Raw genomic sequence first — 15945 nt, forward strand, 5'->3', positions numbered from 1 at the left:
CTGGAGGTAAAAAGGAACATTTCAAACCCAGCGACAGCTGGTACTGCTGCACCTGTGTGTGCATTGGAAACAAAAATCAAGACATTTTCTGTCATTTTGACCATGGGGACGGAAAGCAGGAGAAATCAGAGATGGAAACAATCTTGGAAGTTAGCTAGTCCACCTCCCTGCCGATGGAAAACTGAGAACACTCCACAGCTCCTCCGGCCACCCCCACCACAACCAGCTAAATGGCCCTTCTCAACCATTTTGGCTGGGGTCAGGGGTTGGTTTCGGCTACTGTATTCCCAAACTAAGCCCACCCTCATTCCCTGGAAACAGCACGTTAAGTCATAGCTCTAGAGAGGTCTCAGAGGGATTTGGCAGACTGTATCCATCACCTGGGTTTAGCTAACTTCTCTTTCTTTTTAAGCCATGAAGTTAATTCCCAACCAATCCTTTTTGCTCGCCTGCTCAGAGCCTCTAGACTGTTCCAACAGCAGCATCTTCAGCATGTGGGTTTTCCCCACAAACACTGCTCAGAAGGGATCATAAGATCTGGTGAAGCTTTGGAGTATTTCCCCCCCCCCCCCCCCCCCTCCTCCTTTACAGCAAGGCTGACAACACCTCGCTTTAGCTCTTCCATGAGCAAATACATCAAAACCAGCCCAATAAGGTGGGGAAAGGACAAGGTGCTTGAAGTAGGCAGTGGGGAATATCTCCGCCACCACTTGGCACGGGGCTCTCTTCTACACCAGGAATAATTCCTCTCCCTGCGGAAGGCAAGGCTTCCCTTATGGGACAGCAGTGGAAATCTCAACAGAAGATTCACTACTGCAAAGCCATGGAAAGAATTGAAGCCCAGACTGATTTAACAGGCCTGAATTGGTTTGCCTGGGCCAGCTCAAGAGGAGTCAAACAAAACTGGAGGCTCATTTTAGTTAACTTCTTGTCACCGAAACATCCAGGCCTGTAAGGTACCAAGCAGCAGAGATATGGCGGGATGTGCGTGTTCTCCATGGTCGGGGCAGGGAGGCGAGACTGAAGGACGGCATTGCCTTCCTCGGCAGCATTCACGGAGCTAGAAGGGTCCACAGAACTCCGTCCCTGCCCTCAGGCGTGTCCAGTGGGGACATAAAGTCCTACAGCAGCCCTGCATCCCCACGGCAGAACCACACCGAGTGAATTCATCTGGGCAGCAGCTGTTCCCTCTAACACTTAAAAACTGTCTTCCCAAGACAACCCAGCACCTATGTCATGCAGACACCATACACAATCTTTCAAAGAAGTCCGCTCTCTTGTGCTCTAGTGCCTGGAGAAAGCCCTGGATTCTCTCTTCCCGCATGGCGGTGCATTTCTGCAACAGTGTCTGTCGGCGCCGAGAGTCTCCGTGGGACACAAACCCCTCCTGCTGCAGCTTCTTTGTCACGTAAGCCTGATCCCTTTCCATCTGTTGTCGCCTCCTTTCCTCCATGTAGGAGTCTCTGGCCTTCTAGAGTGAAAAGCAGTAGAATGTTAGCACTTGACCAGGCCTTTCAGCTCATCTGTGGTGCAGATGCAAGGCAGCAGGGGTTATGGAAGAAATAGCCTCTGCTTGGCCATCAATCTGCAGGTTAAAAGAAGGGTGGCCCTGTGTGCGCCTCCTCCACTTCGAGGCAGCCTGCTTGATTCGTTATAAAAAAAAACTACAGGGACATCCTTCTGGACCTTCTCCCCAAGACACAAGTCTGCTCACAGCATTAACACCTAGTTAAAATAGATAAAGGTCATGACAGATAGGGGAAAAAACCCTCAGATACTGGATTCAGAAAGGAACAGCACAGAAGAGGACTTTCAAACAACAGACGTGCACACAAGCTATCCTTGCCAGTGTCATCACAGCATCTTTGATCCTATTCACATGGGAGCTGAAAGGTTTTAAGGGATTCAGAACGATGATTTATGGGGCAATTCTTCAAGCAGATGATCAGGTATTGAACTAATCAGCTTCAGCATAAAAGCATGAGTGGGCTCAGCATTCCCAAATGCCTGTGATCTAAGAATGTGCTGGCTCGAGACACAGCAGGACAGGCAGGAGGAAGGTAAAGGCAGTAGCTATCCTTTGCCTACACCCTTCAAGTATTTGAAGTATTTTTGCAGGATATCACTTTTGGATTTCTTATTCCACCTATCCTAGCCTGCAGCCTCCAACAGCAAAACCACATCTGCATGAGGACTATTAAGCTTTCGACTTTAAAAAGAGTAAAACTGGTCACTGTGACATAACCTCACACACACACAGAGGGAGTGCTGGCCTTTCAAGCGAGCAAGAAGAAATAATTATTCTAATGAGAGCCTGACTCATTCTTCACCACACTTCTCCTGCACCCAAGTCAGTACTCTATGCTCTGGCACTGTAAATTAGCTTCTGTTGTGCTGGGAACGAGTAGAAATATCCCTAGCTACAGAAAGCCCACTGAACTGATAGCACTCCACTGCTGTAGCTCTGCTTATTTGAAATGCAAAATCATCAGGCTGTTCAGCATTAAGACTTCCACCCTTGAACAAAGTGAAATTCCATCTATTCACCAGAAAAGACTCAGCACGACCACTTCCATAGGGCAGGCCTGCCGAGCCACCCCCGCGTTCTCCCCCTAGGCCTACCACGTACCAAAGGCAGGTCAGAGCTGACCACGGCACCAAGTGGTGAGCAACAACCAGGGGGAAACTCCCTCGAGCAGCAGGCTAACTGGAAAATAAAGATAGCCATTACACCTGATGCTGTTTGAGCTGATGGAAGGAGGATCTCTTTTGGCAAATGCCTCCAAATCTGTTTACTTTTTTTTTTTTTAATGTACCTTGTCAAACCTTCCATCCAGCTGCCTCTCCACACCGTTACTGCCTGCACCAGCAGTGTCCTGAACACAGCAGCGCTCTGGAAGAGCGGGCACAGCTGCTGTAATATATTCTGGCATCTCAGCAAGTCAACCCCCCTAACCCCACCATCCTTACTGACAAGCAACCCTTCCACCAAGGTAATTTGGTTCAAGAGCTCCAGTTACTTTTGGCTTTCAAGATCACCTTGCAAAAGAACCCGGCTCCTAAATCTCGGCAGTTCCTTTGAGTGTGAGAGAAGTCCTCCCTTCTGCACAACTGGACTGCATCCCTTGAAAAATGTGGCAGCCTTCTACACCGCAAAGTGGGTCTCACAGCAGGAAAACTGACCAAAGAACAGATCTCAATGATGAGAAACCTGGATAATAGCATATCATGAACACACAGAGCCACAAATGAGGACCAAGAAAAGACGAGACTACACAGGAACAGGGGCAGCATTTGTTACCCATTAGAAATTAGTACTAGGAGCAAAGTCAGAACAGTGACCTTACCATTCCATACTTTTCAAGACAGAGGCAAAGCTAATGTCAGTGACAAACAGTACTGCCTTTTTTGCATTCCTCTTTATGCAGAAGGTCAATGGCCATTAGCTGTATTAATACAATGAATTGCTGGTAGGAAAATGGCAGACTCGGGGCAGAAACAGGAATAAAAGAGGTTAAGGATGTGGAGAATTTGGATGCTTCCAGGCCAGCTGGACCCGATTAAATTCACCCATAACCATGACTGTTTATAATCTCTCCAATGTCTCTCAGAGGCAAGCAACGTCCCTGAAGGTAGGAAAGGGCAATATAATGGCTGTTTTTAAAGAAACAGAAGACCCAAATAGTTAAGGAACAGACATGCTCAGCAACCAAATATGGTAGAGGAAAGAATCGCCATGCCAAGTGCCTCCTCCTGCCAGTTACTGTTGCCTCTGTGCTACAAGCTGCCACCTTGCAGATTTCCCCATCAGAAGCTCCAGCACTCAGATTTGTTTTGCTTAAAAATAGCCAGATTACTTGGCAGATTGTCCAGATTTATCTGAACCAGGTCAGGGAAATCTCATAACAGTAAATCTAAGAGGAAAGAGACAATGACAACGAGCAATAGGAACAATCTCTTCAGTAGGCACATCTGGAACGACCAGAAAGAGAACACTTGCCCAGCCTCACAGCTCAGGCAGCCTCACTTCAGCTCCCAGGAAGGAAACTCTAAACCCACTCGTTACAACCCTAAAAACAATAGCAGAGTTGGAGCATGCAAATTCCAGAGCGAACCCGGCAGTCTTTGCTTAAACCGCTGATGAAGGGGTTTGAGTTAAAATGGCTGATTTTACCCTGTAGCAAATCAGGAGTGCTTATTTGTTCTGTCCTGGTAGCTGAGGAGTGGGGACAGATACTTCCAGCTGGTGGAACGAGCAATGAGCAAGAGAGACAGCAGTGACTTCAGAGACTTTAGGTAATACTGGAAGTAGAGTCTGGCCACATGCTAAGATGTTGTAACAAGCCACATGGGAACAAAAGCAACACATCTGGCATTAACTGCTACTGAAACAAGATATAACTAATGGCACTAAACAAATGCTTCCTCTGCTCCCACTTCGCACACTCTCACCTGATCTCCAGCACGTTTCTGTGCAGATAGAAAGCTCAACGCAGTATGTTCTTACCCTAAGGCTCCCTTACCTGTAAAGCACTGTAGTTCATCTGGAACCGAAGGATAGCCTCACACAAGTTCCAAAAGGAATATTCTGGCCACAAGACTGACTGAAACACCAGGCATGAATGGGATGTCTGCAGAAAGCAACATCACCAACAATTTAATCATCTAGTAAGAAAAAAGGTCATCAAGATGCAGCTCTGTTGGTCAAACTACACCAGTTCCCCCACAAAGATTTTTAACAGGAGAGATTTGAAACTATACAAAATAGAGTCTAATTAGTTTCTAGTGCTGGGACACTAGCCATCCATTCCTGCAAGGATACCAGCATTTCTAATGCTATGCTGGTCTTCACAGAGGTATTTTTTAATAGCTTAAGCATCACAGACTTGTAACAAAACTAAAATAGCAACACTGGACTACCAAAGGCTGAGATAAGGGAATAACAGATGAACCGAGGATCAGGATGTGACATTTAAGCCATTCGTTAAATGACATCTTGTGATATTCCTTACTGCCCACTCATGGCATTTACCACCACTTAATGAATCTAAGAGTTGTGGTGCACTGAAGATGTCCTAGAGCTGAAAGATGCAAGCTTTCAAGTTAAAACCTATTTTTGCCATCGAGTTCCTCAAAGTTTCAGGTAAATCTGTTCCTATGACCATTACTACAATACCCAACACTTAAAAGGACTTTGCATGACTCTTAAAATTGTAATGCTACAGAACATCTTAGCATCAACTAATTCTATACAAAAAAGCACCATAAGGACATATTCTTTGACATCAGATAATCATCCTGAAAGCACAATTTCCTCCTACTTTGGGGCTGTTAGGACACACACGAGTTAGCCAAGTGAAATTTGCACTAACGCTCTGGTGTACAAGCACACATTCTCCTCTGCTGCAATCCCTGGCATGGGAGAGGGGCACCACACCAGCCAGACTCACAGAAGCACTGACTTCCTCAGTAATGCTTCACCAGCCACAAGCTCAGGCTCCACGGCTTCTCTGCCAGGACTACCACCAAGAGGAGCAAGCAGAATGTTAGTTCGCAGCATTGACACCCATCCAGGGTATAGGTGTGCCCAAAAATACTGGCAGGAGAGGGATATGCCTTGGTAGGCAACCGCAGCTCAAGCCAGACAACTTCTGTGAACTGGCCAATTAAGTAACTTGGAATAGGAACATCTGCTGTGGTTGCTTAAAGGCAGTTGGGTTTTGGCTCCAAACTGTACATGCAAACCAAAATGTTAGCTTTAAGTAAAGCAGCTCCACTCAAATGTTCTCCTGCAAAGTCAGTGTTACAAAGTCAATATCGCCTAGCACAGGAGAGAGAGAAATGGAAGCAGCTTTGGATACTGTAACTAAAAAGAGATGAACTTTGTATGCATTAAGAACTTACTATGTTTTAACTTAGCAGCCTAGTCATGCTGATTTGACTGTGCCATCGCTAGAACCTGTCTTGCAGGGTCCTGTTTCATCATGAAAGGCAAATAAACTCCTGAAACTGCGTTACAGGGTTACACCTCCAGCTGACATGTGACAAACACCTCTCCCAGGAATCTAGAAATCCTTTCTGGGACTTCCTCATGCCAGGGAACATATTGCCAGGTTAAATTAATCAAAAGCCTAGTATTTACCAATCAAATGAGGAATTATCTAAATATGAGAAGAGGAGCAAAAGGATGAGCAATCAATGATTTCCTTGACTGCTGTCAGCTAGACTAATTTGTGATTTCTTATTGAGTGCTTTCAGGATGATACAATTTCAGACTTGTGCTGCAAGGTATTTTAGGCAATCACAGAACTGCAAGAAACAGGTTCCTTGGAAGCGCCCCAGCACTTAGTCCATCCAAGAAGTTACACAACCCCTTGCAGAGAGAGTTTAAAAGCCCACGTGTCAGCTCATGCCTGGAGTCGGTAGAACACTCTCTGATGTAAAGTTGGAATATTTCAAGGAGAAAACAGAGGCTTTACCTGCCAGAGCAAGAAATCACTCAACCGAACCTCTCCAGAGGTTCGAATCAGAAGGTCTGGATCGGGGGAGTTGTTGGTGTACAGACACTTATCAAGCAACGATTCAGACACATCACTAAGAAAGACAGATGCATCTTTATTAAGATCACTTTCCTGACCCAACAGAGGTGGCACTACGAAATCAGAATTACTGAGGGTTTTTTTTTTAATAAACACAGGACTGCAGATTAAAACTGGGTGGTGGAGTTGTACCACAGCCAGTCATCAACTTGCTTCTGATGGACGCTGCTGTCTGCTCCACAGGCTATTTCAAATGTTCTTTCAGCCCCCAGAGCATCCCCCTCCATGCTCTTTGAAACATAATACAGTGGTGGAACCAGACTATGAGGGCTTCCATCTGGAGCAGAGAGCAGAGTGCTAACTACTCCATCTCCTCCAGGGTGGAGGAACAGCTCAGTATTCATGATTCATCTGTTGTTTGACCTCATAGCTAAGACTGCCAGCCAAGCAGCCAATTGTTGTGGCATAAAAATCTGCCTTCACATTTAAACTAACTTAAGACACAGACCTAATTTCTCTTCTGTCTTGCTTGTGTATCTATCACCATGGTAACTGAAATAATAAAAACCAAACATTGCACAGTAACTTTAAGTCATTTGTTCCAGTCACACTGGTTTAAAGAGGTCTATTTAAAAGCCACTTGGCTTCAGAGGGGTTATTAATAAAGCATAGGTGGTAAGACAGGCAGTTTTCATCTACGAAGCCTCACACAGAAAGGCAAGAGTTACCTGGGTTCGAGCAGTCCTTGTTCCACCCCCCATGCCATCTCCCTGACAGCGTTGCTGATTTCATGTCTCGATGTGTACGCAAAGCAGACATTTAGAAAGCATCTGAAAAGGAGAAAGATGTGAAAGACTAACCTAAAGAAGGTCCAGTAGACGACAGAAAGAAGAACATCGACAACAGTTACACAGGCTTGTAGGATAAAAAAAGGTGTAGCATGTCTGCCAAGTCTCAGCCTTCAGGTAGAAGAGGAAGATGTGAGGTATCAGCTACTTGAAGCTGTGTGTTACTTACTTGTTGTAGTTCCTAGTTGCCAGCACAGCTTGGGCAATCAGCTCCTGAATATCCAAGGGCAGAAGGGGCAGGTCCCCAAGGACACGGATACACACACCATGCTTCTTCAAGCTCTCCCTACACCCAACAACAAGAGTAAGGACCATGGAAAACAACAGTCTCCACTGCACAAGTACCATGTCTGCCTTGCATAACATCCGCCAAGCGACAGCAACAGGCATGTGGGCAGGCATGGCTTCAGCAAAACCGAGAATTAGAAAAAGGCAAAATGAGCAAATGTTCCTCAGGTGTTGAAAGCTGGCTTTGACTTGATCATCCCAAACCATTCCATAAAGGGAAACTGATCATTCCCCATACCAGTTCCTGAGATACAGACATAACCAAAGGACTAGAAAATGATCACAGATTAGGCATTCCTACCTGAAGTCGTGAAAATCTGTATGGAAAACTTAGAATACACCATAGGCTCTGAGCACCTATAACTAATCAAAATTTAAGATGACTAATGGTCACCCACAGGGTAGCATAACTACTTTCTGGTGTGAGGAAAGACTTAACATATTGATGAGGTGACAGTGGGACAGGGGTGAAGTGAACAGCAGATGAGAGAGGAAATCATCCACGCCTGCTATAGCGTTAGTTTGAGCAGACAGGACATCCTGGGGGATCTTACAGGTTCCTGCTGCTGTCTGGCACTACAAACTCCCCGATAAAGGGCTGCACTGGGTAGAAACCAGGGAAATGGCCCCTGAATCACAGCGTACTCTGCAGTGCTCGGGCAGCTCTGATACTTACACTAGCACGCACACACGCTATCCTCTCCCTCCCATCCTCCCAGCTGCATTCCCTCACTGCCTTTCAAATTTACTTCAGCCAGATAAGGACTGCTTCCATGCACCACTCTTTGTGCCAGTCAGGCGCGGAGAAACACACACATCCACCGAGCTGCTGAGCAACCAGGCGCTGTAACATCCCTCCCTGCTCACTCAGATCTGTGCTAGTTTCATCTACACGCAATACACGAACTAGTTCAACTCCAACTTCGACTTCACGCACCATGTGCCCGTATGTAGGAGTCTCAAGTTACTGCAAAGCAAGTTGCTGAGCTGAACTCTGATCTGCCAAAAATACCGTGACAGAATTTAAGACAAGGCTTTGATACTTCATGAAAACAAGGCATCTAGCACTCTAGTGCTAAGCAGAAATTTCTAATTGTGCTGTGCTTATCTGAAAGCTGTACTGTCCCAGCTGTTTGGGTGGGATTGCTGCACAGTAAGCCATATGATACAGACACAGATCTGGTGGTGTGGGGATGACGACTTTGCACGCTGACGAGCTGCACATCCCATCCAGACAGGCAGAGCCCCTCTCTAGCTGGAGGTGGAGAATATCTTCCTTCATTTAATCCATTTTCACAACTTGTAACATCCCTGTAAACACCTCTTAATCAGGTTCTGCTTTAGTTCCACCCTGTGGGTTACAGACATGAGAGGATTCTTACTGTTCTTCCAGTAGGCGGCTAAATTTCTGTCTTGCCAGATCCATTAGCCCATCCACCTCCTCCTTGGAGCGTTTAAAGTTCTCAATACTAAAGGCATAAACAGTGACCTCCCGAATGCCCAGATTTAAGCACCACCGTAGTGTCTGCAAGAAGACAAAATATAACAGAAAACAAAAGTCAGATAAGCAGACTCAGACAGTCAGACAGGTCAGCAAGACCCAACTTCTCCACTGCCAAAACCTTCCTGTCGTTTCCCACTATGCTAAGACTAGATCAAAAGAAACAAGCATCAAGAGCTGACAATGAAACCCACTTGATGAGAATTTCAAATTAATTGTAAAGAACAGGAGGAAAATATCACTACCTAAGGATGAGAATCTGTAACGGATATGGGACTAATCCAACCAGGGACAGCACCTCTTATAGATAACATTATAAACTACATAACAGCATACCTTTGAAAACCTTTTCAAAGAAATTCAACCTGTTTCATAAAATTAAGAGCTTCAAGATCTGCAAGGCAGATATTTCAATCTGGTATAAGACGGGAGCGGGGGGCGGGGAAGGTGCGGAAATAGCTGACTAGAATGACTCTGCAAGGTAACAGAGAGAGAGGAGCTGAAGTTGGGAACCCTGATGACGAACGTCAGCTCCCAGCACTGGCCACCCTCCAGTGAAGAGAAGGAACACAATACACCAGTCAAGCAGTAAACACAGCTCGAACTTCCAACACATGACTTAAAGGCAGCAAACATCCTCCCCACCTGTGCCAGCTTATCAAAGCCCTGCGAATGTCCCTGCTGTCTCTCCACATGACACTTTTGGGCATAACGGCGATTGCCATCCATGATGAAGGCAACATGCTTTGGCATTGGACCTGCCTAGAAAATAAGGAGAAACACAACAGACCAGAAAGCCAACAGCCAAGCTGGCATCTTGCATCACAGAGTTTAGTCCCACTGTTCCTGGCAGCACCGCCTATTTGTAGGAGCGCAGTGCATATCTCCCAGGTTCAGGGCTGGAGCTGGGAAGAGTAAGATACTACTTATCTCTTTGTTAACTCCACTTTAGACTCTCTGAACAGAGTGTCAGTATGGACAACTGCCTAAACTGAAAAGCAACTTGGCCCTCCCTCTTTCTATTGCATGACAAGGAACTGTAGTACTTGGGAGAGAGAGCAGCACTGCCACAGCTACCTTTCTGCAGCCACGGGGGAGGGCACAGAGTTTTATGCTGCCGTAATTGTAAGGATTTTTTATTTCAGAGTCCAAGGGCATTTTCACAGACAATTAATTTAAGAGAAAAGAAAAAAAAAAGTCATAAGACTTTCCCCCACTTCAGAAGAATATTCCTTTTCACTGACTTCATTAGGTCTGCACAAATCCTTCTGTGAGGAGGGCAGCATCACCAGTCTCAAGACTCTGCTGAGCAAGGAATTTTCCTGGAACTGGTGAGTTATTACTCTGACCAAGAAACTCAGTTTCATTTTTTAGAATCATAATCGGACCATCTTGCTTCTCTCCCTCCTTCTCACACCCTGCCTTCCTCCGCAAGGGCACAAAGCACGGAAGGCTGAGAGTATAAGCTCATTATTGGCAAGCACTGCCTACAGCCTTGCTCATTTGCAAGACGAAGCTTAAGTAATCTTCCATTCTCAAATGCTGTTTAGGGATGTACATCCAGTGCCAGCATTAATATGTACCCACACTAGCAACACCATCATTCTGGAGCAGAGCAGTCACAGAGACAGTTCCAGTCTGAACCCTGACAAACCTGCCAGTTCTTTACCGCAGGTAACTAAATTCATTCCTTACCTTAATGATGTTGGCACAAAATCTCTCTATGATGGTCAGCTCGCCCTCTCTGATCCACGACATATTTCCCTGAAAGCTCCTTTCCTTTTTCCAAGGGGAAGATGAAAATAAAGGGGTTAGAGGTACAGAGGATCCTGTTTAAGCCCAAAACAATGTTACAAACCATCACTCTGGAGAAATACGCTTTGACAAGTTGTTTTGGAGCCCCTTTTATTATCTGTGCAGGTACTTTGATAAGCAGACAACAGGGGAGCCCAAAAATGTGCTCTGGAATTTTCCAGCTGTATGTCATCAGAGTGGATTCTGCACTAGGTGGTAGCAAGAAAAATCCTTGCTGTGTCTTCCAGGCGGACTAGCTGGTGAGTTAGCACAGACCCACCGCGTGGGCTACCCCCAGGCGAGTCACAGGGTGGCAGCAGTGCAGACTGACCTTCAGTGCTTTTGCGCTAGTTGGAAATACTTCAAATGAAGCAACCACCTACATCACCACCTATCCTGCATTTGTGTCACCACTGTTATTTCTTCTCCTTCACAAACAGAGAACTTCAGCCTTTGGAGCTTTAAAAATATGGTTGGGTTTTTTACCATGTTATCTGCACATCAAATACTAAGATCCGATTTGAGCTAACGAGATGAAAGAGTTTACTGAACCTCCACGTTAATCTTCAGTTCTCTCAGCCAGCAACCTTGAGAGACCCAGAACAGCTACAAAGACAGAGTCATGGGGGCAACCACCCACATCCAACCACCTAGCACCCATCCAGGGACCAAAGCAGATTCAAATTACACTGACTACATTAATTTTCCATACGGGCCTTCTCTGCCTCTTCCCTCAGGAAGGGATTTCTGGCCACAGATGCAGCCACAGACCATTAAGGCAAGGACCTGCCGAACCCAGGGCTCTGTGACTAAAGCTCTTAACGCTCCCGTTGAATAGCTCAGGCTGGAAACACACAGCTCCCAACACCGCCTGTGACTGCGCACAGCCAGCAAGCTTTTACATACGGTTTTACACAGTCATCTTAAAAACTAAGCTTCACAAAGAAGCCCCCCCAAAAAAAACCCCAAACAAACAAACAACAACGAGTACAGGGCACCTGAAAGCACACGGCTTGCTGCCACCCTGCCGGGTGGGTGCAGCCTGGGCCCCCACCGCTCCCCCCACCGACAGCCGGGACCCCCCAGGTCCCCCCACCGACAGCCCGGCCCCCCCCCAGGTCCCCCCACCGACAGCCCGGCCCCCCCCCCAGGTCCCCCCACCGACAGCCCGGCCCCCCCCCAGGTCCCCCCACCGACAGCCCGGCCCCCCCCCCAGCACCCACCACCGACAGCCCGCCCCCCCCCCAGCACCCACCACCGACAGCCCGCCCCCCCCCCCCAGCACCCACCACCGACAGCCCGGCCCCCCTTCAGCTCCCCCCACCGACAGTCATCCCCCCCCCGCCGCTCCCCACACCGACAGCCCGGCTCCCCCGCAGACGGGGAGGTGCGGGTGGGCACAGCGGCCTACCCCGCCGGGTGACCAGGCCCTCCCCAGCCAGGCAGGCGGCAGCGTCCCTCAGGCCTCCGTCCGTTCCGTGAGGAGAGGGAGGCGGCCGCCGAGGGGCACCGGCGGGAGGGAGCGGGCGGCAGGAGAAGCCCGGTGGCAGGAGACACCCCCACACACACCCCGACCCCGACGGGCTGCCCCGGTGCCCGACCCGCTCCCGCCGCCCGTTACCGCGCCCGGCGCCGCCTCAGCCTCCCGCGGGGGTGACGCGCCCTTCCGCCTGCGTCACCCGCCGGCGCCGGGCGGGGCGTGTCTGCGCGTGCGCGGAGGGGCGGGGCCGTGTGCCTGCGCGGGGGGCGGGGCGGGGGGGGGCGGGGCGTGAGGGGCCGGGGCAGCTCGGGGGGGGGCTCGATGGGGACAGCGGTGGGGACAGCGGGGCTGTGGGTCTGACGGGGGGGTCAGCTTGGTTATGGGGTAGCCTAGAAGGTTGGGGGGGGCTGCGGGCTGATGGCAGGGCAGGTTGTGGGGGGCTGCGGGCTGATGGCAGGGCTGGGGCAGGTTGTGGGGGGCTGCGGGCTGATGGCAGGGCAGGTTGTGGGGGGCTGCGGGCTGATGGCAGGGCAGGTTGTGGGGGGCTGCGGGCTGATGGCAGGGCTGGGGCAGGTTGTGGGGGGCTGCGGGCTGATGGCAGGGCAGGTTGTGGGGGGCTGCGGGCTGATGGCAGGGCTGGGGCAGGTTGTGGGGGGCTGCGGGCTGATGGCAGGGCAGGTTGTGGGGGGCTGCGGGCTGATGGCAGGGCTGGGGCAGGTTGTGGGGGGCTGCGGGCTGATGGCAGGGCAGGTTGTGGGGGGCTGCGGGCTGATGGCAGGGCTGGGGCAGGTTGTGGGGGGCTGCAGGCTGATGGCAGGGCAGGTTGTGGGGGGCTGCGGGCTGATGGCAGGGTTGGGGCAGGTTGTGGGGGGCTGCAGGCTGATGGCAGGGCAGGTTGTGGGGGGCTGCGGGCTGATGGCAGGGCAGGTTGTGGGGGGCTGCGGGCTGATGGCAGGGTTGGGGCAGGTTGTGGGGGGCTGCAGGCTGATGGCAGGGCAGGTTGTGGGGGGCTGTGGGCCCATGGCAGGGCTGGGTGGTTGTGGGGGGCTGCAGGGCTGATGGCAGAGCAGGTTGTGGGGGGCTGTGGGCCCATGGCAGGGCTGGGTGGTTGTGGGGGACTGCAGGCTGATGGCGGGGCCAGACAGTTTTGGGGCTGTGGGTTGACAGGGCTGTGCCAGAGTTGGGGTGCCCTAGCACAGCTGGGGTGATTATGGGTCACTGCAAACTGATGTGGGGTGGTGTCGGCTGGGGGGGCTGCGGGGATAGCTGGGGTACAGGGAGAGGCAGCTGCGGGTGGGCAGCGAGGCAGGGTGGTCTGGGGGGGCTGGAAGCTGGGGGGCTGGAAGCTGGCAGCGTGGCTGGCTGCAAGCTGAGGGAGCTGTGGGGCACCCCCAGTCCCAGCACACACCCCCCATGCCCACTCAGAGCACCCATCTTGGGTGCGGGCTTCTCACCCCCATGGGAGACAACAAAAAGTAACTTCACAATGAACATCACCAGCAGCCATTGCCTATGGTCTTTATTATTTTTTTTTTCCAGAAAAGAAAAAAACCACATTTTACATAGTTGGTACAAAAACAAATTTTTTAGAAAAAATGAACGGAGGGGGAAAAACCTGCAGCAAGAGGAACTGGGGGTCTCACTGCAGGGACTCCAGCAGGAAATCTCTTTGGGAAGTGTGGCTCGAGGTAAGCCCTGAGCCACACACAGCCACCCTGATTATTCCCCCCCTCCCACCCACTTCATAAAAATTCAAGAGTTTGACACACAAGCTTTGGTTGCTAGCAGTAAACATGGATTACATTCTTCCGTCTCCTCATAGACAATCTTGTGACTCAAGGCTTTCACGCCAGGGGAGACACCCTCCCGCGAGGGACACCTTTTTCCCATACATTCAAACGCTCCCGTGTTACAGCAGGACCCTGAGTGTGCAGCCTCACCCGCCCGCGATTCACCGTCCCGTAATGCATAGTGCCCAGCGCCTGCCAGCCGAGCATGGGCAGGGGGGGCGAGGACGCAGCAGTTAATTATTGTCAAGATACGGGAAGAACCACAATGGCAAATGACACGAGAAGATGCGAATCAATCCCACCTTCAACGTGGCTTCCCTTTACAGATAAAAATCCCTGTTTTCTTGGATCCCGGTACCATGCTGGCTCCGGGGGAAACCTGAGTGATTCTCTAAGCCATTTGCAAGTTGCTTTAGCCTAGGACAGGGATGGTTACAGGGCTCATATCCCCACGCAGAGTTGCAAGGCAGAGTACACAGAGAAGATCCTGTCTCCCTGGTCCATAACCTATTAGATGCTTTGGCTATTTTTTTTTTTTTTCATTTTTTTTTCCCCTCTTACTTTTGTAAACAATAATCAAGGAGAATACTGAGAGAAAATGGAAAGATTTACAGAGGTATTTACACACACTAGACATCTAGCAGAAAAATCACCAAACCATTAAACTGGGGGTGAGGGGGGAAAGGTCCTACACGATTCTTCAAGACAGATACAAGAATTAGGGGGGCAGCAGTTTCCCCGGCACCACCGAGGTGCCAGGGGAAGGCCAACAGCCCCCCGCAATGCAGCAGCGGGACCGAGGCCCAGGCTTAGACGCGCAGCCCAGTGTGCTCTATTGCATTTACCCCGTTCAGACAAAAGCTGTTTTCCTGAAGTAGTTTTGTATAGATCCCACTGCTAGTCAAGAACTTAAAAAAAATTTAAAAAAAAAAAAAAAAAAAAATAAATTCAATCCTTCCCCCCACCCTCCCAAGAAGAGACCACCACCTCACCATAAAACCTACCGGAGCAGGGCAGGCACACAGCCGGGGAGCTGCTCTCCATCCCGCCCAGTGCCTTAGTGCCGCAGGGCAGAGCAAAGCCTGGGGGGGCTCACCGGGCTCCAGCAGCTTCAGCAAGCCCCCCCAGTGAGCCCCGGCGGCAGGGATGCAGTAAGTGCTCCCCGTCTGTTCCAGCCCTGCTCTACATCTAAACCTATTGCTACCTAAAACACAGCAGAAAGCGCAGCCACGTCCTGACATGCCAGCAGGGCGAGATGCCCTCCCTGGGAAGGCTCCAGCCAGCCCCCGGGCTGCGAGTGGAGTGTTAATGCCCCAAAACCAGGATCCAGAGTTTCTCCCAGCCACCACGAGCCAGTATTTGGGGAGGAAGCCAGGAAGAGGGAATAAAGATGGAGCAGCTGCACCTCTCTCGGATTTGGGTCCACCTTGGCACCAGGTCCCTCATCCCTGGAGGTCTCAGGCAGCCACCAGCCCTTTGCTGGAGGGTGAGTTAGGGCAGGGGGCTGAGGATAACCCTCAGTCTCCCAACAACCTCCCCAGCCGCTGTCTGCTCTTGCCACATCTCGCTGAACGGGCTGGGACCCCCACCCTGGCTTGCCGACCCCCAGCCACATGGCATCAGCCTGCTGGGAGCCTGGGTGACATCCCAACCTGCCAGCAACGGGAGGGCTCCGGCACGGGGCAGACAGGAGTGTTTCCATCAG

The 15945-nt window shown here is 50.3% G+C and overlaps 1 protein-coding gene across 3 annotated transcripts; it reads right to left on the bottom strand.

The window, feature by feature from the left end:
- Positions 1–570: 570 nt before the first annotated feature.
- DHDDS (dehydrodolichyl diphosphate synthase subunit) lies at positions 571–12694 on the bottom strand. 3 transcript variants are annotated; one of them, XM_056332245.1, is made up of 9 exons: positions 12592–12694; positions 10872–10955; positions 9822–9938; positions 9058–9200; positions 7557–7673; positions 7268–7369; positions 6480–6594; positions 4524–4631; positions 571–1471 (listed from the first exon to the last, which is right to left on the bottom strand). In XM_056332245.1, exons 2-9 carry the CDS (start codon positions 10932–10934, stop codon positions 1235–1237), a joined length of 1002 nt encoding a protein of 333 aa, XP_056188220.1. In that variant the 5' UTR covers positions 10935–10955; positions 12592–12694; the 3' UTR covers positions 571–1234. The 3 variants fall into 3 exon arrangements, with proteins under 3 accessions (XP_056188220.1, XP_056188219.1, XP_056188221.1); XM_056332244.1 differs by lacking the exon at positions 12592–12694 and having other exon boundaries at positions 10872–11978; XM_056332246.1 differs by lacking the exons at positions 571–1471; positions 12592–12694 and having other exon boundaries at positions 4564–4665; positions 10872–11987.
- Between the last annotated feature and the right edge of the window lie 3251 nt (positions 12695–15945).

This window comes from Falco biarmicus, chromosome 3 (genome assembly GCF_023638135.1).
Source record: "Falco biarmicus isolate bFalBia1 chromosome 3, bFalBia1.pri, whole genome shotgun sequence".
NCBI lineage: Eukaryota > Metazoa > Chordata > Aves > Falconiformes > Falconidae > Falco > Falco biarmicus.

Excerpts from the sequence above, each read along its gene's own strand:
- DHDDS (XM_056332245.1), bottom strand. The coding sequence starts at position 10,934 with ATGTCGTGGATCAGAGAGGGCGAGCTGACCATCATAGAGAGATTTTGT. Across the intron at positions 7,370-7,556 it reads GCAACTAGGAACTACAACAA|ATGCTTTCTAAATGTCTGCT; the intron begins GTAAGTAACACA and ends TCTCCTTTTCAG. Across the intron at positions 6,595-7,267 it reads CAAGGACTGCTCGAACCCAG|TGATGTGTCTGAATCGTTGC; the intron begins GTAACTCTTGCC and ends TGTCTTTCTTAG.